The 22,982-nt window shown below is 40.2% G+C and overlaps 2 protein-coding genes and 1 long non-coding RNA gene across 5 annotated transcripts in view; 1 reads left to right on the forward strand and 2 right to left on the reverse strand.

Moving 5' to 3' along the window:
- Positions 1 to 698: 698 nt before the first annotated feature.
- LOC110967580 (homeobox protein vent1-like) lies at positions 699 to 1,794 on the reverse strand. Its single transcript, XM_022217243.2, has 3 exons — positions 1,514 to 1,794; positions 1,202 to 1,434; positions 699 to 1,110 (listed from the first exon to the last, which is right to left on the reverse strand). The coding sequence occupies exons 1-3, from the start codon at positions 1,785 to 1,787 to the stop codon at positions 868 to 870; spliced, it is 750 nt and encodes a 249-aa protein (XP_022072935.1). The 5' UTR covers positions 1,788 to 1,794; the 3' UTR covers positions 699 to 867.
- A 182-nt stretch (positions 1,795 to 1,976) lies between these two features.
- The window catches only part of LOC110967811 (kinase non-catalytic C-lobe domain-containing protein 1), a 62,863-nt gene continuing 41,857 nt past the window's right edge, over positions 1,977 to 22,982 (reverse strand). The window contains exons 28-31 of one of the 3 annotated variants that reach the window (XM_051960096.1): positions 19,117 to 19,239; positions 18,690 to 18,749; positions 18,119 to 18,276; positions 1,977 to 2,085 (exon numbers count right to left, since the gene is read on the reverse strand). In XM_051960096.1, the coding sequence (XP_051816056.1) occupies positions 2,034 to 2,085; positions 18,119 to 18,276; positions 18,690 to 18,749; positions 19,117 to 19,239 (393 nt within the window). In that variant the 3' untranslated portion in view covers positions 1,977 to 2,033. Of the gene's footprint in view, positions 2,086 to 10,393; positions 15,343 to 16,589; positions 17,696 to 18,118; positions 18,277 to 18,689; positions 18,750 to 19,116; positions 19,240 to 22,982 lie in introns of those variants that run through there. The other 2 variants (XM_022217533.2, XM_051960095.1) reach the window with 2 other exon arrangements.
- On the forward strand, positions 2,109 to 7,500 carry LOC127537535 (uncharacterized). The gene is made up of 3 exons (XR_007947263.1): positions 2,109 to 4,501; positions 5,313 to 5,478; positions 7,096 to 7,500. It is a non-coding gene; the product is annotated as an uncharacterized LOC127537535 (long non-coding RNA).

The following is a 22,982-nucleotide window of genomic DNA, read 5'->3' on the forward strand; positions in this document are numbered from 1 at the left end:
TGCCCTAAGTCAGATCTAAAAAGACAATGCAATTATGGGACCCACAACTCTCCATCTATGACCTTTTAATTATCTCAGGGTTGTTCAAATCCAGTTTACTATCGCCAGATCTTATCACATGGTCAGAGTTTAACCTCCGGCTTCACATCAGAGATCAGATCCGCTGTCCACACAAAACCCCAGACTCTCCGGAGCCAGCGCCTGTGGTAAGTGTAAACTCTTTAATGAGAGGGTTAATTAGGACTAATTGTTGATCATGAGCTCCCTGTTAGCTGCCGTTTGAAGTGCAGAGATGTGGACAAACAAGGCTATAAAAGCAGGGGGTATGGTCAGGCGTTCTGTCGAGGAGAGGTGGAGGTTGTCACAAAGTGTGCAATAAACCTTCATGAATCTGTTGTTTGTATAATATATACAAGCTGATGACCTGGACGACTGAGAACCTTCAAAGACAGATACGAGCTGTTCCCATTTTACGTCACATTTGAGTAATTTAATTAATTTCTATGGATTGGTTCGACCCGGCTTTGGCCTCAGCTCATGTTATGAGAGAATCAATTCAGTGGATCCATACAATAAGTTGTGATAAGAACCTCTGACCACCTTTATCAGCTCTTTCTTCCAGCCTTAAGATAAAAGACAGGATGATCTATTCATGTGGAAATAATCCTGCACTGCAAATCATTTCATCAAACTTAATCTTTACAACAGGCAAAGAGGATACACTTTATTCAATGATAAATAGCTTGTTCTGTCGTTATTTACATTTATATCAACATTAATAAAAAACAAACAAACAAACAAACATCAAGTAAAGCAACTTTAAATTAAGTGTTTCAGTAGGAAAGGTCTTTATGTTGTGACAGCTGCTCAGTAAAAACGTGGGTGGATCATGAGATGAGGCGGGTGCTGAAGAGGCATCTGCTGCCGGAGGAGCAGCTGCGGGACGGGGAGTGGGTAGAAGGCCCGGTCCGTGGCGGCATAGAGAGGTCGCTGTCCGGCCATGCCTTGGCACTGAACCAGGGGGAGATGCTGGAAGATCACTTGCGGGGAGGGATAGTCCTGCAACTCGCGTTTCCGCTTCATCCTCCTGTTCTGGAACCAGGTCCTCACCTGAAAGAATGAACAGTAAAGTGGTAACTGGAGACATATTCCTCAAATTTGACTAAAAAAATGTTTGTTTGCACTGACAGTCTCCTCTAACCTGGGTTTCTGTGAGGCTGAGCTTCTGCGCTGTCTTCACTCTCTCGCCAGCATCCAGGTATCTGTGCTTGTTGAAGATCTTTTCCAGTTTGCTGATCTGCTCGGGAGTGAACTTTGTGCGCACACGGCGCCGTGGTCCGTCTTTCTCCGCCTCCATGCCCTCATCCAAAGACAGACACTCGGAGGAGGCTGCTTCGCTCTCGTACCCGGAGGAATAACCACTGGTTTCTAAAACTGGAGGTTGAAAAGCCCTGATTAGAAACAGGTCGTCTTGCGTAAATGCTGATGATTTAAAGTTTGGAGATGCACTTACTTGGTGACGAGCAATTTGTTAGATGTAAAGGTGAGCACAGCCTGGAGTCCTGGTCTCCTTTCTTCTCCACAGGCTCCATGTTTTCTGTGGGCTTTGATGATTTGGGTTTTGGCTGCAGGTAACTTTTGCCCAAAGTCGGAGGGCTCGGCTGCACCATGCAGGGAATATGAGGTCTGGAGGTTACCGGGGTATCCATGCCAGCTCTGTGCTCCTCCTCCGTGGTGCCGCTGTGGTGGCTCTGGGCCAGCCAGTCCACAGAAAAGTACTTCACCATGTTCGCAGCGCTGCTCAGTGACCTGTAAATCCGCCAAATGTCAGAGGGAGTGTTGTGGCAGCCCACACACGGGGTCAGATCTTATAGGGCCCTGACCCTCGCCTCAATTTGCACATGTAGAGAACCTTGTTAACACCTGATCGATCCCGATGATTAGGTGATAATGGCTCATTATTGAAGTCTTTACATATCCTTGAGTGTGTGAAGACCTGGCGCCACCGAGTCTGTGAGAATCTTCCTGAGCTCTTACATTTGTCCGTCCCAACTGAAATTGTGGGCCCTGGAACAGCTGCAGCTCCTGCAGAGGTGGGGGCAAATACTTTAATATTACTGCTGCATACAGTAGAACCAGAGGAAGACAGATTTTATTTAAGAGATTACAGCTTAATTTAATTTGGTACTATGCTTAAATTCTAAATGTCCTGCATGATGACAACATTTACAGTTGATGTTCTAAGAATATATTGATGCTGATAGTAATTTAAGTTAGATTTGGAATAGATATTATTATTAAAGCCCTGTTGTATACACTACCAGTCAACAGTTTAGGCACACTTTCTCATTTAATGTTTTTTTTTTAAATGTAATTATTTTCTACATTGTAGATTAATACTGAAGAGATCAAAGCTATCAAAGATTACATATGGAATTATGTTGTCAACAAAAAAAGTGAATCTTCAGTATCAATCTACAATGTACAAAATAACACAAATGAAGCAATAAGAAGGCGTTTCCATATTTTTGACTAGTGTTCTTATAGGGCATAACGTATTTTTCTGATTGAGCATGAAAATAATGTCGAATTATTCAGTTGTAGAAAGGCACTCAGTACTTTTAGTTAAGCAATATATGGAGGCATTGTTTTATTTAATGACTACATTTCAGTTACTTCTTTTCCCACACAAAATTAAGTAGATGATTTGTCACAAATTATATGAAACTATCAAAATTTGGTCGTCTCTTGAGATCAGTAGTTTATCTTTAAGTTAATGATTTGAACTTTGAGCTCCAGACTTTGTTAATTATTTGTCATGACAGAAGCACAAACACTAATTATCTACGTCAGAGACATCTATCAGCCAGGAGTGAATGAAGGATGCTGATTTTGTACGTAAATCCCAACTTTATTGCTATTTGTAAGTGCAAACCTCTCATTTTACGCACTGTAATTCTCCGTGTTTGGTTTCAGCTCGGAGTTCTGCTTGTGAAATCAGATGGAAACTGTTCTCCACTGGTTTCGTATTGACATGTGTTTGGTGCCCCGGTGAGCGCTGGCGCCAGCTACCCAAGAACGGCACAGCCGCTTCAAACATCAGAGATCAAAGATGTTACAGTAGCAACACAATTACGGCTGATTGTCGGCCCGTTCACATGCAAATTTGCCAAAACAAGCCGTGAGGAAGAAGAGGCCTGTGGGCCCAAACAAACCCACAGAAAAGACTTTGTATGGACGGTTTTCACTGGGCAAAGTCTGCTATTAAGTTAGGTTATGAACAGAACGGATCAGAGGGACACTTCTCCTTAGAGTAGGCTTTAATGTGTCAGGATGTGGAAGTTGAGGAGTAACACCATATATATTAGACGCCAAATTAACCCGAGCTGGCTCCAGCAGACAGAGCTGAACCTGTGGGATCAGCCCTCCACTGTGAGGTCTCCGCATGCAGCAGCTCCGAGACAATGTCACTAAACTGATGGTTTAGTTATGCTACACAGCAGATAAGAGGTTGGCCATAGTTGTCTCCTTTATCGGTGATCTGTCGCTGTGGAGGCAGGAGTCCATTCAGCTCTTTATCTGCTTTGAAGATGCGCCCTGATCCTGTTAGATAACAATGAAAAACGCCCAGGACGCCGCCTTCACACTGAGTCTATTTCCTCAGTCAGCAGGAAGAGTCACTCTTCTCTTTTTAGCTTTTATAAACGTGAGCAGCAGAACGAGGAAAACAGCTCATTCAGTGGTATTATTACGGAGCTGTCCAGAAGTTGACCAACAATCCAGCATATTTACATTTAACGCACTGGAAATAAAGGCGATATTTATAGGACTCTCTAGTGGTAATGTGGGAGCTTCACTCATACTCATATTTATAGTCTTGGAGATCCTGGGTCATTAGTGGAAGAACTTTAAAGCTATTTTAAAAGCAACAATAGCACACATGTGGGCCAATTAGAGCATGTCCAAAATACTAAAACATGCAGTTTTTGTGTAAATGAGACCAAATCTAAAAAAAATAATAAATAAATAGGAGAAAGAATGTTTGAAAATATTTTTAAAAATACACAACCTGGAGTTCCCTCTAAAATGCATTTTTTCTCTTGTCTCTCTTATCTTATTCTCTTGTAATTGTGTGTGTGTGGGGGGGGGGGGGATTTTTTAATCAACATAATGTTTTAAATAATTGTTATGCATAGAATGTGTGTCCAACCCTGTTGGCCTGTGGTAGCTAATCGGGAGGACCGTCCGGGACAATTCCCGGTGGGCCGGTCTGATGTTTGGGCCGTGAGAGCCGGTGTTAGCTTTTTTTGGGCTGGTGTTCAGTCATGGCACTGGGTTGATCATTACGGTGCTGCCGCTGTTCCTGGGCCGCCTCCACTGGCAGCTCTTTTTTTCTTTTTTTTTTTTTTTTGCAGACGCACCGTGACGTAACACGCTGGTGCACGTGGTCAGAGGTGTTTGAAAGATGGAAAACAGGAAGAGCAAGGGTGGTGTGGAGAAGGTAAGAATTCAAGAGAGGAAAGCTGTGGAAACAGACGCAGCCGAATGTGCAGAAATTGGAAACTTTTTCACTAAAGCTCGCTGTTTGAAACGACAACTGAGGACGAGGAAACGGATACGGACTTTGTCGAACTTTGCAAACCACAGTTCAAGTTAATTATCAAATCAATTAATTTGTGTCATTGTGGCGTAAAACATCACGTTGTATAATTTAAATAAAAGTATGGTGCGGTCACATAACTAGGAAACTTTGTCCTGTAGCCCCTCGGAGTCAGAATAAATATCCAGCATCAAGCAGCAGCCAAGAGCCCACAAGTCCAGAGTGAATATTATTAGAATGAATATAATGAAGAGTCTGGTGTAGACCTGCTCTATATGAGAAGATGATTCAGCTCTACATTAATGAAACTGACCTGATGGCTTTGTAAAAAGTGGAGATTTGTGCTGAGAATTTTGACCATTTTAAAAATGAGATTTAGTGTCAGAAGCAGAGCCAGCAGTGACGAGGGGATTACTGCTGTCAGTATGGAAGGAACAGGTGAGCTGTTGGAACAGAGTGAACAAGCAAGCATTAGTTCCTATACTTTCTGTGCCCAAACGATAGCAGTGACACATTTTTTTTGTCATTAAAAGATAGTAAATACACAAAGCCCACAATTGAAAGGGAATAGGATGAGATCAAAACATTTACTTTCATTACTGATGTTGTCCAGTTTTAATAAAGTTCATGCTACTTTTATAAAATGATGAAAGTGAATAAATTGTATTTCTGTGATCTGTGTTTGATTTCTGTCTTTTCTCCTGTCATCCAGATGTTCAGAGGGAGATGATGCCACATCTGGTCCAGCCGATGGAAGGTCTTGAAGTTCTCTGACTGAAGATGGTCCTCTGACTGGATTTAAGGTTCAGATGCTCAGGAACAAACTCCACCAATGAGCCAACAGGGAAGCTTTAGGTTTATTAAATGTTGCTATGAAGGTATCACTGTTTTTCTTTGTGAATGCAATGTGCTCCAACTGAAACTTGAATTAGAACTTAGAAGTAAATCCTTCCATCTGAAAGGATTTAGCTGCATTAATAACCTCATAACATTCTAATTTTTATTCCAGTCTTGGTTGGAAATAGAATCTCTGTATTGATTCAGGTAAAAACTGAACTTCACAGCATGTTGGAGCAAAACCAGATGAAAAATGTGATGGTGGATTGTCAGACCGTAATGTTGCAGCTCAAAGCAGCTTTTCTATCTCAGTTCATTCTGACATTCAGCTCTGAATCAACAGCAGATCCAGTTGATTGTGATCCGTGCTGTGGAAGTCTCACATCTCCTCATTTAATTATACTGTTTATTCACCAACACTTTATTTAATAGTTTTTATGAGGAATGTGATGTTTTAATTTCTCTGTGAATAACTGCAGTCTAATGGAACAGCTGGAACTGTAACATCTGTCCTGATATTGATCATGAAGTACTGATCAGAATACTTATGGTCAGCAGTCATCCCTGAAGTTTCACATTCAAATCTTTACTTTTGTTATGAACTTTGGTTAGAAGCAGAAACTTTAGCGTTGCCATGGATACATGAGTGTTAAATTCAGTCCATGTTTCCATTATGGGATGCAGTCCAGCAGATGAGTTTGTTTTTACTCACAGCCAGCATTCAGTCTGAGATATTAAGAATAAATAAATGTGCATAATGTGGAAATGAACAGGTTTTATTTTTATTTATTCCAACAGCTGCTGCAGGTAAAGTTCCAGAACATGGAGGAATTTAGTCTCACAATCACAGACAATAAATATTATCTGAAAGTCGGGTTATTGTTGTTTATCAGCACAATACAAAAAGATTCATGTTAGACATATTCCAGTTAAGACTCTAGAATATCATGATTTACCTCAATAATATGATGTTCAGGTTAAGATTGTGCAGTGATATTTATTATGTGAGTTTAGCTGATTAAAGTTTATGACTCTGCACTACAATATTATATCTTATTTAAATTGACATAATTATTGTAATATTTAGGGTCAGACTCTACAGTATTGAGATTAACAAATCAAATATTCTCTAAAATGTAAATACACTGAACTAATCTGGATATATTTAAGTGAGACTCTACAATATTATTTGACACAAATCTATCTAAATCCAAATTTTAATCATTTTTACTCCAAACATTGAGTGGACTGATTTAAATATTAAATCACTCCTTTCTAACCCTCTTTTGTACGTTCAAACCTGAGGCCTGAAATAGAAACACACAAGTATCTGTTTGGAGGAACTTCTGCAGAGTCCTGGTTCCAGAACATGATGATAGAATTATAGACAAACTTTAACAAAAGCTGCCTGAGAGTTTGCAGGTTTTTATGTTAGATTTCTTCAGCAATTTAATGAGTTATCAGCAAAAATCAAGTGTTCATTTGATGAACTTCATTTCCTCAAACATGCAGAATTGGAGCTCATATCTTTGGCAGCTGTAAAGTTTCTGCTCCTTCAAAGTTCACAACACAATGAATGAATTCCTGAAACACTCTCAATGTTGGAGAGCGTTTGTGATGCTGAAGCAGTGACCAGTTTTTCTGTTTCTTCTCTGAAGATGCACAATGAGGGATGTCTGCAGCGACTGAGGAAGAGTCTCACCACATCCTGACATGAGGAAAAAGATTTTATTGAAGACTACTATGAGAAAAACTATCAGACAGCAGACGGCATGCATTCAAGATGAGATCTGAACATCTGATCTGGAACAGGAATCAGTAAAAGCAGCATGAGCTTCATTTCAGTCTGTAGCTGCTGAATTCATGGATGAATCATCTGCCACTAGACAGGAAGACCATCAAAGATCCACATCAGCTGATGGAGGTCCAAGAGTCTCACCAAACAATCAACCTACAGAGTGAAGACCTCTAACCTGATTGGATGGCCTCCTATTCAGTCACATGTGTGAACAAATGCCTCTGAGTTGATTTGTTTTCCAAAATAAATCTACTTTGAGTAGTAATCTATGCCTGTGTGTTTCTTTCCACTGCTGTTAACAGCTGAGGCTGTTAAATTGTTCCAGATAAGACGAGTACAAGATACTTCAGAGGTTCTACCATGAGCCTGACAGGAAGAACTCCAACAGCTGTTGATTGTTAATGTGGTCCCTTCAAGGCTACAGGAGGAGTCCAACGAGGACAATCTGGTCCACCTGATGGTGGCCAGTCGCTGTGGTCCAAAGCCAACATCGACTACGTGGACTTCTACTGTACCACATAGTGGCCTTCAAACCGGACCAGCAAGTTCACCGACTGCCCAACTCGTGGGTCTGAGGACGCCGCCGAGCCTTGACCCAGCCGGCTGCCTGTCTGTGGGTGTTTGAGTGCTGAGAGGTTTGTGATGCATGTGAACGTGTCTGTGTTGAATTTCTACGGCATTTTTTAGATGACATATTTCACTCTGTTTTCTTGAATGCCATACTATTTTGACTATATACTCCACTATGACATTTATTAAACCACATATCATACATGACAATTTTAGGCAACATCCTATCATTTTGAGCTTTTTGAACCACATAATAATCTATGGGGTTTTTTTTTTGCCAACATGCTATACTATGAACTACAGGCCATACTATGTTATTCTTGAAAAGCATACCTTACTTTAACATTTTCTAAACTACATCCTATACTATGGCATGATACACAGAGTGCTTTGGCTACATGTTGACATATAATTGAGATTTTTTTTTCTGTTTTTTTTTTTTTTGACAGGATTACCACAGATCTGACTGTGAACACTGTTGACACCCACCTGAGGGAGATGCTACTAGGGGTATAACGGTGCACATAAATCACGATTCGGTACATATTTCGGTACGGAAGTCACGGTTCAGTTAGGTTCGGTTCTCAATTAAGGGGAAAAATGGGGGGAAAAAACCCCTGCTGATATAAGAGCTGGTATGACTTTCTAGCTGAAGTGTGGATGAGAAGGAACTTCATAACGGGGCTCTATTACCTAAAATAGGAAATATATTTTAATGTAATTGCTTTTTTAAAGAAAACAATACCATTTAGTTACGCTCTTGTTTACCAGCATAAATATACTAGTAGGCTAAAAAAATACACAATATAGTCATTTATCGATAGCAAAGAGCACAGCAATAATATAAAGTTAATGTAAGCTGGCCTTCATCATAAGTTTAAAACCTCAGTTCAAAACAACAGAGTATGACCGTAGATCTGCTGCCATGAAAACACCAATGGACTTGGTTATTGCTTTAGCCCGTTCGGAACTGCTAGGCAGGGTTTGATGAAATGATGTTGGGAGCATCATTTGTACAGTTCGCTGTTTTTTCCTAGCAGCGGGGATAGTTACGCTTGGATGGTGCTTTTTCTAATGTGTGTCTAAGTTTGACATGCTGCAGGATGCATAGTTGAGGACCGCTTCACAGTGTCGGCACAGGGCTTTCGTCTTGTCCACTTGTTTTTCTACTTTTTCTTGTTCACTGGGAAACCTGATCCCAAACGGGTGATTTTAATGACGCCGGAGCGTCTTCCAACTCGAGCTTCTTCTCATTGTTGCTAGAATTAGCCATGAAGCGCCGGCAGGAGAATAAACAATCCGTCACATCCCATGGTTCCCTGGAAACTTCCCTGCAACATCTTCTTTCGCCATTTACAATCAGGTCCTTTCAAAACTCCCCAAAAGAACTACTCAGCAGGCTCATGCTAATGACCACCATTAGCACACGAGGGCTCAGTGACATCTGTGCATTTCAATGACCTCCACTAATACTCACAACGACCATCGTTGAGTATTCAGATGAGTTTTGGCATTGGTCGTTGGAATATTAGCCCTGGACACACCTCACAGAGGTTTAAAAGCTGAGGCAACACCAACTACCACCAGAACTGAAGAAGCCTCTTGGATGAGAGGTGAAAAGTCTTCAAGGAACTTTCTTAAAGTCCAGTGGATTGATTTAAACTACTTTGGATAACTATGACCTGAATGAATGAGAACCTACAGACACCTCATGCAACCCTGTTATGCATATTATTGGGAAAAGACAAATCCTTTTTTACTTTTTCTTTCCTGTTTTCCATCAGTTAGTTTGTCCTCTTGGTCAGCAGTAACAGCTAGCTAAATATCTAGCTTCTACTCCTGAGAAGAAACTACCATTGACAAGGTTACTGTGATTAGAGTAGGGTTAGCAAACAGCAAATAAAACATGGAATAAATACGGTACCACTGATGTGTAAGCTGAGTCAACCAAGCCTTTGATAGTTTACAATATATCATAAGCCATATATCCATTTTTGTCAATTTTTTGTTGCTTTGTAACTTTCTAATTTTTTCCTTTTTGTTTCATGTCATTTGTCTCTTTTTTGTCATTTTGTGTTTCATTTTTACAATAATTTGAGTTGGTTTTTTTTTGTGTTATTTGAATGTAAAGTAAAATACTATATTATTCAGTTTCAGATATCTGTGACTAAATGTTTGGGGCCTTTGTAGACACACTGTTATCTCTAAGTAGTTATGGGAAAATGATTAACTGAGGCAAAGTATTGTTGAAATTGAATTCATTTTTCATTTTTTAAGAAATTTCAGGTTCTTCAAAATAGTTTGTAAAAAGATAGATTCCTCAAATGTGAACTTTTTCAGAACATAAATTTTTGTACTTAAAGGGAAGAGTTGGAGTTGTTGCTATTTATAGGTTAGTATGTTATGATTTTCCTGAGCTAAAATGAATTTGACACTCCTGCTCTACAGTGTAGGAGGAAGGAAACTCGAGCTCCAGCATCGCCACCAGTCCCACATCCCCTGACTGACAGAACAGGGCTCTAGCAACCTGCCATACAGCCACTCTAGCACGAATATTGTCTGACAATAATACGCTTTGGCAAGAGAAGGGCTTATAAAATCTCATTTATTTGGGTAAATTAAGCAAATCTTCATTGCACGTCACATTCCATCTCCACGGTGAGTTTCACGGCAGAAGACCACAGAGGAGAGAGAGCAGGCAGGAAAATAGAAAAATAGACGCTGACTGAACATCATTCCTCAAATAGCATTTTGCACACTGACATCTCATTATGTTCTATCATTGGCAAGGTAACGGTAAGATTTTGTCAAGACAGTAAGCTTTGCCTCTGCCCTTCATCACACCCCATTGATAATAACTGCAATTATTACACATTGTACCGTTTAAATGGAATTTATATTACATATTACTTTATCAGTGTGGTCATATAATTCCCATTTCAACTCCTTGATTGGTAAACAAGGGGAGGTTAAGTGTTGTTGTATGCCAAGCAAAAATATACAGCCAATAAATGGTTCAGTAAATGAAGTCATTTGTATGAGTGAAACACAATTCAGCAACATCAAATTGATTTTATTTGATTGACTGGCAAAGATGAATTTACCTGCCAGGAGTTTCTTATGCAAAAAATAGCAGTTGGGCTCCAAAAGTCCAAGGATTCTTTAATCCTTCTGATCATTATGCACAGTATTCCTCCACTGAAATGATTAATGGTAAGAATTGCTGTGTGGTGATATAATCAAGAAAACCCCTCTGCTGAAAATCCTTAGTGTTTCCTTTTTTAAAACCGTGTTATCAAGTCCATAAGTTGTGTTTTTTTAAATGCTAGCAGACAAATACTTACTAAAATAGGCAGTAAACATTGTGGATGAGCATTTCCACGTTGAAACTGCAGCATACTGACGACCGTCTCAAAAACATGGATTCAGTATTCCAAGGTTTCAAACATAAACATCAGGAACCAAAGCTTTCAGCTCACAGAGTGACACTTGCCGTACCATTATTCCCCCTCACACTTAGTTTCCAGTTTAAACATGCATATCTGATTCACTCTAATATTACAGCTTGCCATTGTGTATCTGGACTCAGATAAAACAGAGATTCTAATTACTGGGCCACAGCACATGGAGAAACAGATTCTGATATCAGCTGACTCCATTTCAGACCACATTAAATTTGTTGTAAATAAACCTTGTGTCAGGTTTGACAGTAATCTAATCAGCACATCACAAAGCTTCCACAAATATGTTTTATCGTCTAATTTTCAAAAAATCATCTATGTTAACTTTTGAAGACACAGAGACCCTTTTGCGTGTTTTTAGCTCACCATATCTGAACTACTCCAACATCATTTTCACCTCGCTGAATCAAGAATCTACTGATGGACTGTGCAGAACTCAACTGCAAGGCTTTTATACAGAACAAAGAGGTGGGGTCTCATCATTCCTGTTTGGGCCTCTTTGCACTGGCTCCCAGTATGCATCAGGACAGATTTGAGAATTTTACTGATTACGTTTAAAGGCCCTTAACTGTCTATCTACAAGCTATATCTCTGACCTCGTAGTACTGTATGCCCATACACTACCGTTCAAAAGTTTGGGGTCACCTAGACAATTTCATGTTTTCCATGAAAACTCCCGCTTTTATTCATGTGCTAACATAATTGCACAAGGGTTTTCTAATCATCAATTAACCTTTCAACACCATTAGCTAACACAATGTACTAGCATTTAGAACACAGGAGTGATGGTTGCTGGAAATGCTCCTCTGTACCCCTATGTAGATATTCCATTAAAAATCAGCCGTTTCCAGCTAGAATAGTCATTTACCACATTAACAATGTCTAGACTGATTTTATGTTATCTTCACTGAAAAAAAAAAAACTGCCATTCTTTCAAAAATAAGGACATTTCTAAGTGAACTCAAACTTTTGAGCGGTAGTATAAATGCACTTTGAGATCCTCGGCCAGCTGTCTTTTGTCTGTTCCACTGGCCAACTGAAAGCTAAAGAGGACAGTAACTGCAGTCAGGGCCCCTCTGGAAGGATTTGCCTGAGGAAATCAAGTCAGTTAAGTCAGTGACCTCTTTAAAGTCTCTTCCTGAAACATACTTTTATCAGAGAACCTTCTCTGATTTTACTTAGATTTCCTTTGAACTGCCTTTTAAAAAAATGAAATATTTTTACCTTTTCAAAAAAAGTTTTATTATACACAAAACTTCATTTGTCTTTTAAAACTTGACAAATTTACAACATGCCTATTCATTTTTCTGTCTTGTCAATCACTTTGTCAGGAGGATTTTGGAAAGTGCTCTGTATCATATCAAGTATTTTTAAAGCATTTGAACAGTCAGAGGTGAGTGGGAACTTTAGAAATCTGCACATTCTCAAAGAAACACCACTGAAGGCATGAATGGATTATTTTCATGTAAAAAAAAAAGCCTCATAAATACGTAACTCTGATATACAGGGATGAGCTTTTAGGGTTTAATCAATGAGTGGAGAGGCCCTCTAAACATCATTTCATTTAATAATATGCACCTTGCAAGCACAGTATCAGCTGAAATAATGAAGTGTGTCCAACACTTTGACCTTTGTACCCACTTCACACAGTGACTGGCCAGCTGTGCAGAGGTGAGAAATGCAGACGGCTTCTCAGGTGGTGTTTCCTCACCTGGTTCGTCTGTACCCAGCCCTATGTTAACTATTTTAATGACAGTCACTTCTCTGCATGTTTGCGGGGTGGGTTGGGGTTGGGGGTGGGGGTGGGTGGTGGAGAAGTTTGAGTGTTCCTTTGTGTCTTCTTTGTACTGTGTGGGTTCGGGGGGTTGGGGGGGTGGAACGGGTAGAAGGTGAGGCATCGTTTTTAATCTGTAAAGCACTTTGTATTGCAATTTCTTGTATAAAAAGTGCTATGTAAATAAAGTTTTGATTTGATTTGAAAATAGCCTGAATTTAAATTTCTCCTTTAAGCTACATTTCTTCAACTGCACAGCAATTTCTGCTACCATGTGTGTAGAACAACGCAATGAACGCCTTTCAGAACATGTTTAAAATATGCACTGTAAAAGAATTCCCCCCCCCCCCATTTCAACTATTGCAGGGGATGAAGGACATGTTAAGGATGCCTGACATGCATTTGCAATGAAGTAGGCTGGGTAGTGTTTCAACTTAGATAATTGATTTACTACACTAGTCTTTTAGAAATACAGCTTTAAAAACCTGTAGCTATAGAAACACTGTAACCAACAATCGTCATAATGGAGCTGGAAAAGAGTTTTATGACCAATAGACCAACGATGAAGTCCTTTTCCAGCACTTTTGTCACTTTTGTTCAGAGAAAATTGAGACCACAACCAAAGTTTCCAGAAAATATTGTCTCAGGTTAACAACATGGACACAAATGTGGAAGTTAGGAAATGTTTTTTGCTGATGCGCCTGCAATCCTCAGTGCAAGTCAGTTGGCACCAGGTTTGAATGCAGAATCCTGTTCTTAAAGCACATCCACAACAGCCATGCTAGCAGTTCAATAAGGCTATGTTTAAATACTGCAGTGCATTGTGGTAAATGTGGTAGATGCCAGCGTGCCAACGTACTCGCATGGTAGTGCAAACATGCTGAATCCAACTGTCATTTCCTATCCTAGCAGGGCTGAAAAAAGGAGGACTAGACTATTGCACTAAAACGTCTCTGTTGAACTAAAACTGCGACATATAAATCCAATCGAAGAATTAAAGGGGAACTTTGTTTTTTTTTTTCAACCTGGGGTCTGTTTTCATATGTCATTTCATACATGTGAGTGATGGAGAAATGAATTTTCGACATAGCTCCAGTATTTAGCCAGGCAGGCAGCTTAGCAGCTCAGCTAGCAGCTCAGCTAGCGAAAAGTATGGGGCAGCTGGCCCCCCCGCGTCAAAGTCTGCCCTAACGTGCTTTTTTCCCCACACTGACCGGCTCGGACAGTCTCAACGAGTGTCCCACAACATACTAGAGATGAGAAGTAAAGGAAAACCTCCACATTACCTGGCGATCGCTCTGTTGTGGTCTGTATCCAAATCTCAGGATGCCAGAAAGCAAATATCGTTCCGAAATCGCGCAAGAGCTCGCGCCAAAACTTGTGTTTTCATATGAAATGACATATGAAAACAGACCCCAGGTTGAAAAAAAACGAAGTTCCCCTTTAACATATCGGATGATGTTGTGCTTTAGAGATTCCAACTCAATACAAAGTTACAATTAACCATTTTACTACATTGCTACATTTGAAACTTCTCAGGAGTCTCAGGATCTGGAGCAGTTGTTCACCTACCTTCCATTTAGGTAACCTACTTTTGATGTTGGACTTGAATTCTACAGTCCTGCCATGTTTAGTCTTGATATGATTATATGGAGGCCTTAACTAGAAAATCACAGGCTCACTGCACAAATAATGACAAAGAGTGTCAGTATGAGTTAAGATAGAATCATTGCCAATTACAGACATCACCCACTATTTTTGCCATTATGTAGGAAAATATGCCTCCGTCAGAATCAACCAGATGTGGGATCACTACCAAAACCTGTGTATAATGGGTGTAAGTTAAGGATGAAGTTTGCCCAGAAATCTAAACTAATATTACTGACTTCTGTTAGGGAGTGACAAATAGCGAACACATAACATTAGAAAAAGTTTTCTGGTCCTCTCGGCTCTGCTGCCAGGACAACAGAAGGCTGTGGTCTGGGCTCGGAGCCATAGACTGGGCTTTGACATGGGATGTTGACCTGGTGCTGGTGTCTGACTCTGGGCTCAGAAGTGTGACGGAGGCAGGTCTCACTGGAAAGTGGCCTTAACCCTCCTCAGCTTGTCCTGGATCCTCCGCGTTTGTCGCTCGCTCGACTGCTGAAAGTTGGCATCGCTGTTGCCGGCCAAGCGGTGGATGTCAGCTGTGGCAAACCGGGCGATTCGCAGACGAAGGTACGCCTGCAGTTCCCTGTCTGGGGTGTAAGGGTAGACAGCCTCCTGGAAGGCATGGACCTGACTCACAACCTTTGCTATGCTCCTAGAAACAATGACAGATGGATGAGGATGGACATAGCATGAAATAGGGACACAGAACAAAGGAACAGTGACAACATGGGAAGGATATACTGTGTATCTCAATGCATATCATATCAGTTATTCCTCTCAGCATCAGCAGCTTTGTCTGTGACCTGATTTGGAGAGAGCTGGGATAACCCAGGGTCCACAGTAACCAGCTGTGTCTCTGCCTTTCTCTGTGAGATCTCCTGACCCCAGCATCTGGCTACACCCAGTCACCTCTCAGCATCTGGCCTGAAACCTCTTTTCCAATCAAACCCCATCCCACAGACACCATCTGGTGCAACACGGGCACTCCTACCAACAACCCAAATTCAACAGCTGTGCCATTACCATCCAACCGCCACTTGTTGTGACCTCAGCATCTGGTCAGCCATATTGGAGAGAAAGAGAAGGACACAGGAAAATGCGTCCTCTTATCGAGTTGCCCAACTTTGTCATAGACAGATACATGGAATGTGGGCAGTGAGCTAATTTCAAGTTAATGACAATAACTGATCATATTTTGCGTCACTACAGGGATAGGTACTAGGCTAATTTCCCAGGCCGTATGCATGTTCGACAAGCATCATGTCTTTAACATAATGAAACTTGAACATGCAGTAAAATCATGATTACAGTGATAGAAGGGAACACTTTTCCTTGTAAACATTTCTAAATCAAGAGACCCATTGTAGTCGTTCACTCCATGATTCTCAAAAACTAGAATGTGTTCTGCAGAGACCTTCTGTCTTTTTATCTTCCTACTGACACCAGAAGTAGCAATATTTCATGTTGTACGGGTGGACTTTGGTTGCTTGTTACCATTCTGTTTGTAAATTGGACCAGTTTCAAAACATCTCATTCAAAAGTTTGGGGTCACTTAGAAATGTCCTTAATTTTGAAAGAAAAGCATTTTTTTTTCAATGAAGACAACATTAACTTAATCAGAAATACAGTCTAGACATTGTTAATGTGGTAAATGACTATTGTAGCTGGAAACAGCTGATTTTTAATGGAATATCTACATAGAGGTACAGAGGAACATTTCCAGCAACCATCACTCCTGTGTTCTAATGCTACATTGTGTTAGCTAATCATGTTGAAAGGGTAACTGATGATTAGAAAACACTTATGCAATTATATTAGCACATGAATAGAAGCGTGAGTTTTCATGGAAAACATGAAATTGCCTGGGTGACCCCAAACTTTTGAACAATAGTGCACATAATTTCTTTGCTAGCGGTTTTACAAACATATCATTTGCTGTTGGATGAGCTAAAGCACAAAGTTGGGATCAGCAAGTCATTAGTTAATAATCATGATGACTGGTCAGAATGTCGTGGGAAATGTGTTTTTCTAATGTGTGTATATGTAAGAATTATTTTAAATATATACAGTCAAGCCTGAAATTATTCATACCCCTAGCAAAATTTGACTTAAAGGTACTTTTACTCAACCAGCAAGTTTTTTTTGATTGGAAATGACACAGGTGTTTCTCAAAAGATATTAAGATGCTGTACAAGAGGAGAAAATTACTTTTCAGCTTTTATCTACATTTAAAAGTAACTTTAAGTCAAAATTTGCTAGGGGTATGAATAAGTTCGGGTTTGACTGTAGATTCATAGTTAGGCCCAAAATGATTCATATCAGTGCAGTTTTTGTTTGACAAATAATTGTCTTCTGACTGGAAATGAATTAAACCAGTGATAAAAGGTGGTAAGCTGTTGTGTTAGAGAAAAGAGTGACATATTTTAATTGTTAATGATTTTTTTTTTCTTTACATTACTACAAAAACCTCTAAGTCCAAATGTTCCAAATGTTCCGGGTTGTTTCTGCTATGTTCTAGAGCAACACATCTAACACAACAATGCTAATCTATTGCTAGTATTGGCTTAAACCAGAGAGTTAAGTGAGCTTGTTTTTAGTTGCCATCACTGACAAAAAAACAAACAAACTGCACATTGTTGCTGCTCACAAGATGGGAAATTCTACAAAGTCCTATCCAAGTGTTTTCACATGCCAGTGGCCACAGGGCAAACCAGAACCAAAAATTCCAAGAGTTCCACACAGAGAAAATCCTCAGAGGATCTTGTTGGAAGCCACTGCCCACTGCTGGTTTTCATGGGTGCTGATACAGGGGGATCCTGCTTCTCCAAGATGAAAATGTTATTTCAGCACAGCGACATGATTTTTGTTTGGTGCAACAAAGGAGAAGTAAGCAATATCATGAGAAAAGATGGACGACAATAAAGTGTTGGAGAAAAACGTCTGTCAGTCTGCAGAAAAAAACTTGTTGCCTACGCCGGTATTGAACTTTCCAACAAGACAATGATCTGAAACACAGGCCAAAGTGGTCAAGAAGTCACACCTGAATACCTTAAGAATCTGTGAAGAAAACTGAACATCAGAGTGATGGAATGAAGACTTACAACCTCAAAGACCTGGAGATTGTCAGAGGAAAGCTGTAAGCAATTGTTGTTGTGACAAAGTAAGTCCTTGTCATTGATTGCTTAGAAGGGTATGAATCTTTTTTTTCATGACATATTAGGAAAAAATGTAAATCTAGAAGTAGTTAAATCACATAAATAACTAAAGTTGTTGAAGCATTTGCCTTGTTAGCAGTCAAATCAGCCGAACTTCAGTACTTTCCCCACCCATATGTGTGGTGGTGAGGCCACATAAATAAATATGGACACGTGTCCCCAACACACAGGAACTATGTGGACTAATCACAGCTTGAACCATTAACTGCATACCTGAGTTTGGTCCACTTGTAAGCTCCAGTAGTGAGTGTGAAGGCTCCGATCTCCAGCTGCTGGACATGCATGGCCAGGATGTGTGCTGACGGCAGGGTGGGCCTCTTCTTCATGTGTTCTCCCCCCATAAGACACAGGTCATCACTCTTCAGAAAAACCTGAGAAAGCGAGCCAATTTTTCACAATTCACTGGAAAGAAAATTTCCAATCAAACAAAGGCACATGAAGCAGCGATAAGCATGTCCAATTTAGCAGCGTGATATAACTGAACGACTGAGTATTTTCCATAAACGTAACCTTTTTAGATCTGAAAGCTAACTGAGCAATTTGTCGTACAGGTATTACAGCTAAATAGAAAAAATTGGAAAGTGGTGCGTGTTGTTTGATGCACCAGGTTCTTTTAAGGTTAGCTTTCAAAAGGAGCCAGCTGTAAGCTCACAGCACACAGGGAAGTTGCTTGGAGCTGTTTTTCTATTGATTTGTTTGCCCTGCAGCCCAGTTTCACAATATGTGGCCATCCTCGCCTTCAGTTACAAACATCATCCATGTGTGGCTTCTCAAACACACACACCTGCACAGCTCGTAGCTCCTCCAGGATCTCACACACCTTAGAAGGCAGATGCTTCCAAGCCTGTTGGCAAAAGAGTAGCTAGTTTTATTTAGAATCACTAACATGAAAATAGATTATACAGTGGCTTCAATGTAACACCCGAATCAATGAATGTAACCTGTCCACAGATGTGAATACGGAAATTTATTCTACTTTCTCAACACTGGTGTCGTTGAATTGTGAGGTTGTTTTTTTTAATTAATCCACCACATTCCTCCTCGGCGCGTTCACATTCTCTACATCTTATTTGAATGCATTAATGTTAATTCCTCATTTGTGAAACTAATTGAATACCGTCCAAGTTCTATCACAGCGGAAGAAAACATTTAACTTGAGGGCATGCGACTCTGTGCTTGAATGAGGAGGAATTTACAATATGCAGCCTTACTGGTAATTGCCTGACAATCACATTCTCCAGGCCTCCGAGGACCTGCATGGCCGTGGCAAAGTTCCGTGATTCGTAGCAGTATTTTCCTATCCACAGATACTTCGTCAGCAAAGCAACTTGTGTCTGAAAAGAGAGGAGAGCTTGCAATGAAAAAAAAAGAAAAAAATGCTAAAAAAGCAAAATGCAAAAATCCAGTGACTTTACAGGGGTATGATACAGTTGACTGCATAATGAGACGTGTGCAAAATAAGAAAAATACAACATACAACAAAGTTCATATTGTGTTCGACAATTGTCATTTGCAGTTACAGCACCCTCCATAATTATTGGCACCCCTGGTTAAGATGTGTTGAAAGCCTTAAAATAAATTCAATTTTTATTGCAGAATCATACTCTCACACTGAAAATTGTACAAAAATGTGTTATAGGTGAAGATTAGGGGCTGTTTTGTTGGCAAAAGGGGGTTGTACAAAGTATTAGCATCAGGTGTACTAATAACAGTGGCACACATGATTTGATGTAAAAGAATTATTTCTTAATGTGTGATTTTTTTCCCCCACTGAATAAATGCACTTGAATTAAAGGTTGGATTTTCCTCTTTTTTTCATTGTGGTCCTATATTATTTAGAAAAAAAATGAATTTATTAAAAGCTAAAGAGCACATCTTAATCAGGGGTGCCAATAATTATGGAGGGCGCTGTACATCTGAGATGGTGAGTGGAAGCTGAATTAAAGTCTTTGAACTTCAAGACCTGAAAGCAATAGAAATAGTCAAGTGTAAGTGCAGAAAGGATTCTGAATTTTAATTTCTAGCAGTGGGATTATCAGCTTGTAGCTACGCAAGAACTAAAAGGTCACGGAGAGAGGAAGAGGTAGATACTCCCAAAACATCAGGTTGAATGATGAAATAAAGTGATATTTGAAATGAGATTGTACCAAAGATTGAGTTAGTGTTAGTTAAACCCCTTTCAGACATGCAGTCCTTTCTGTTAATCTGATAACAGGTGACAACAAGGGCATTTTTGAGGGCCTGAACATGCACACACATCGGAACTTGCAAAAACTTTTATACAGTGCCTTGCGAAAGTATTCGGCCCCCTTGAACTTTTCAACCTTTCGCCACATTTCAGGCTTCAAACATAAAGATATAAAATTTTTAATTTTTTGTCAAGAATCAACAACAATTGGGACACAATCGTGAAGTGGAATGAAATTTACTGGATATTTTATACTTTAACAAAAAAAAAAAATGAAAAGTGGGGTGTGCAATATTTTTCGGCCCCTTTACTTTCAGTGCAGCAAACTCACTCCAGAAGTTCAGTGAGGATCTCTGAATGATCCAATGTTGTCCTAAATGACTGATGATGATAAATAGAATCCACCTGTGTGTAATCAAGTCTCCGTATAAATGCACCTGCTCTGTGATAGTCTCAGGGTTCTGTTTAAAGTGCAGAGAGCATCATGAAGACCAAGGAACACACCAGGCAAGTCCGAGATACTGTTGTGGAGAAGTTTAAAGCCGGATTTGGATACAAAAACATTTCCCAAGCTTTAAACATCTCAAGGAGCACTGTGCAAGCAATCATATTGAAATGGAAGGAGTATCAGACCACTGCAAATCTACCAAGACCCGGCCGTCCCTCTAAACTTTCACCTCGAACAAGGAGAAGACTGATCAGAGATGCAGCCAAGAGGCCCATGATCACTCTGGATGAACTGCAGAGATCTACAGCTGAGGTGGGAGAGTCTGTCCATAGGACAACAATCAGTCGTACACTGCACAAATCTGGCCTTTATGGGAGAGTGGCAAGAAGAAAGCCATTTCTCAAAGATATCCATAAAAAGTCTCGTTTAAAGTTTGCCACAAGCCACCTGGGAGACACACCAAACATGTGGAAGAAGGTGCTCTGGTCAGATGAAACCAAAATGGAACTTTTTGGCCACAATGCAAAACGATATGTTTGGTGTAAAAGCAACACAGCTCATCACCCTGAACACACCATCCCCACTGTCAAACATGGTGGTGGCAGCCTCATGGTTTGGGCCTGCTTTTCTTCAGCAGGGACAGGGAAGATGGTTAAAATGGATGGGAAGATGAATGGAGCCAAATACAGGACCATTCTGAAAGAAAACCTGTTGGAGTCTGCAAAAGACCTGAGACTGGGACGGAGATTTATCTTCCAACAGGACAATGATCCAAAACATAAAGCCAACTCTACAATGGAATGGTTCACAAATAAACGTATCCAGGTGACAGAATGGCCAAGTCAAAGTCCAGACCTGAATCCAATCGAGAATCTGTGGGCAGAGCTGAAGACTGCTGTTCACAAACGCTCTCCATCCAACCTCACTGAGCTCGAGCTGTTTTGCAAGGAAGAATGGGCAAGAATTTCAGTCTCTCGATGTGCAAAACTGATAGAGACATACCCCAAGCAACTTGCAGCTGTAATTGCAGCAAAAGGCGGCGCTACAAAGTATTAATGCAAGGGCGCCGAATAATATTGCACGCCCCACTTTTCAGGTTTTTATTTGTTAAAAAAGTTTAAAATATCCAATAAATTTTGTTCCACTTCACGATTGTGTCCCACTTGTTGTTGATTCTTGACAAAAAATTAAAATTTCATATCTTTATGTTTGAAGCCTGAAATGTGGCGAAAGGTTGAAAAGTTCAAGGGGGCCGAATACTTTCACAAGGCACTGTATTTCATGGGAAGTGTACATGCGTGTGATAAAATGGCTTCACACTGCCCCCTGCAAAATTTGGAACATCTCCTCCGGGCAGCACGTTTCACCTACATCTACCAAATTTGGTAGGCATATGCAGCACATCAGGTTGAACAAAAAAAAGTGTGCGGTTCACAAATCCTAAACCCAACAGAAAGTCCGCCATTTTGCATTAACTGTGGGAAATTTGATGATTTTTTCTCATTTTCAAGACCTATGAACTTAAAAGGGGGTAACTCCAAGTCACCTCAGATTTTGACAGTACATACAACCAGACTTAGTGAAAAAAAGTTACCAAAATGTATCATGAAAGTCTAAGGTAGTTGCCTAGAATTTTGATGCTTTGTGATGAAACACGGAAGTGCTGTGTAAATCCCCTGTAGATGCTGCAATCTTCCTCAAACTTCACATGATTGATCACAGTCCTGCTCTGATCACATCCATATGCCAATATCCAATAACAGTCATAGCGCCATCTGCTGGAGAGGAAATTGTTTTACACTGTGATGTACCCATTGTTCATCGGTTGTCCATATTCATGTTCATTATTCTTTCATCCTCTTTACATTGGCTCCCAGCTATTTCTGCCTCTTTATACAGGCTCCCAGTGTGTTTCAACCTTGACAAGCTGGTTCCTGGTACATTTTATCCTCTTTTGATTGGCTAGCAGTATGTATCAGTCGATTTAAACTGACTCTCAGTATGTTTTAGTCTCATTATATTGGCTCACAGTATGTGCCTGTATACACTGGTTTCAATATATTTTGTCCTCTTTTTAAAACACCAGATTGAGCTTTAGTATTTTTTATAAGACTTGTTTGTGTCATTTTGTCACCTTATAAAGCACACTGTAACTCTGAAAAATGCTCTATGGCTGAACGTACCGTTTCTACAAATTTTGTGATATAGTCCTTGCAACTGGTCAGCAACATCTCGACACCTTCACTGTGTCACACCCCGATGTACGGCAAACCTTGACATGCGTGCAGCTTTAATTCAACGTTGCGTGGAGCTTTAATTTATAAATGATCCGTGTCATGGAGACAGGATTGCTCAGGATTTAACAGGAAGCCACAATGTGTAGTTTTCTTCATATCAGACAGGTGAGCTGTCACACAGAGGCAGTGTTGATGAGCTAAGAT

Source organism: Acanthochromis polyacanthus, chromosome 15, assembly GCF_021347895.1.
Source record: "Acanthochromis polyacanthus isolate Apoly-LR-REF ecotype Palm Island chromosome 15, KAUST_Apoly_ChrSc, whole genome shotgun sequence".
Classification (NCBI taxonomy): domain Eukaryota; kingdom Metazoa; phylum Chordata; class Actinopteri; family Pomacentridae; genus Acanthochromis; species Acanthochromis polyacanthus.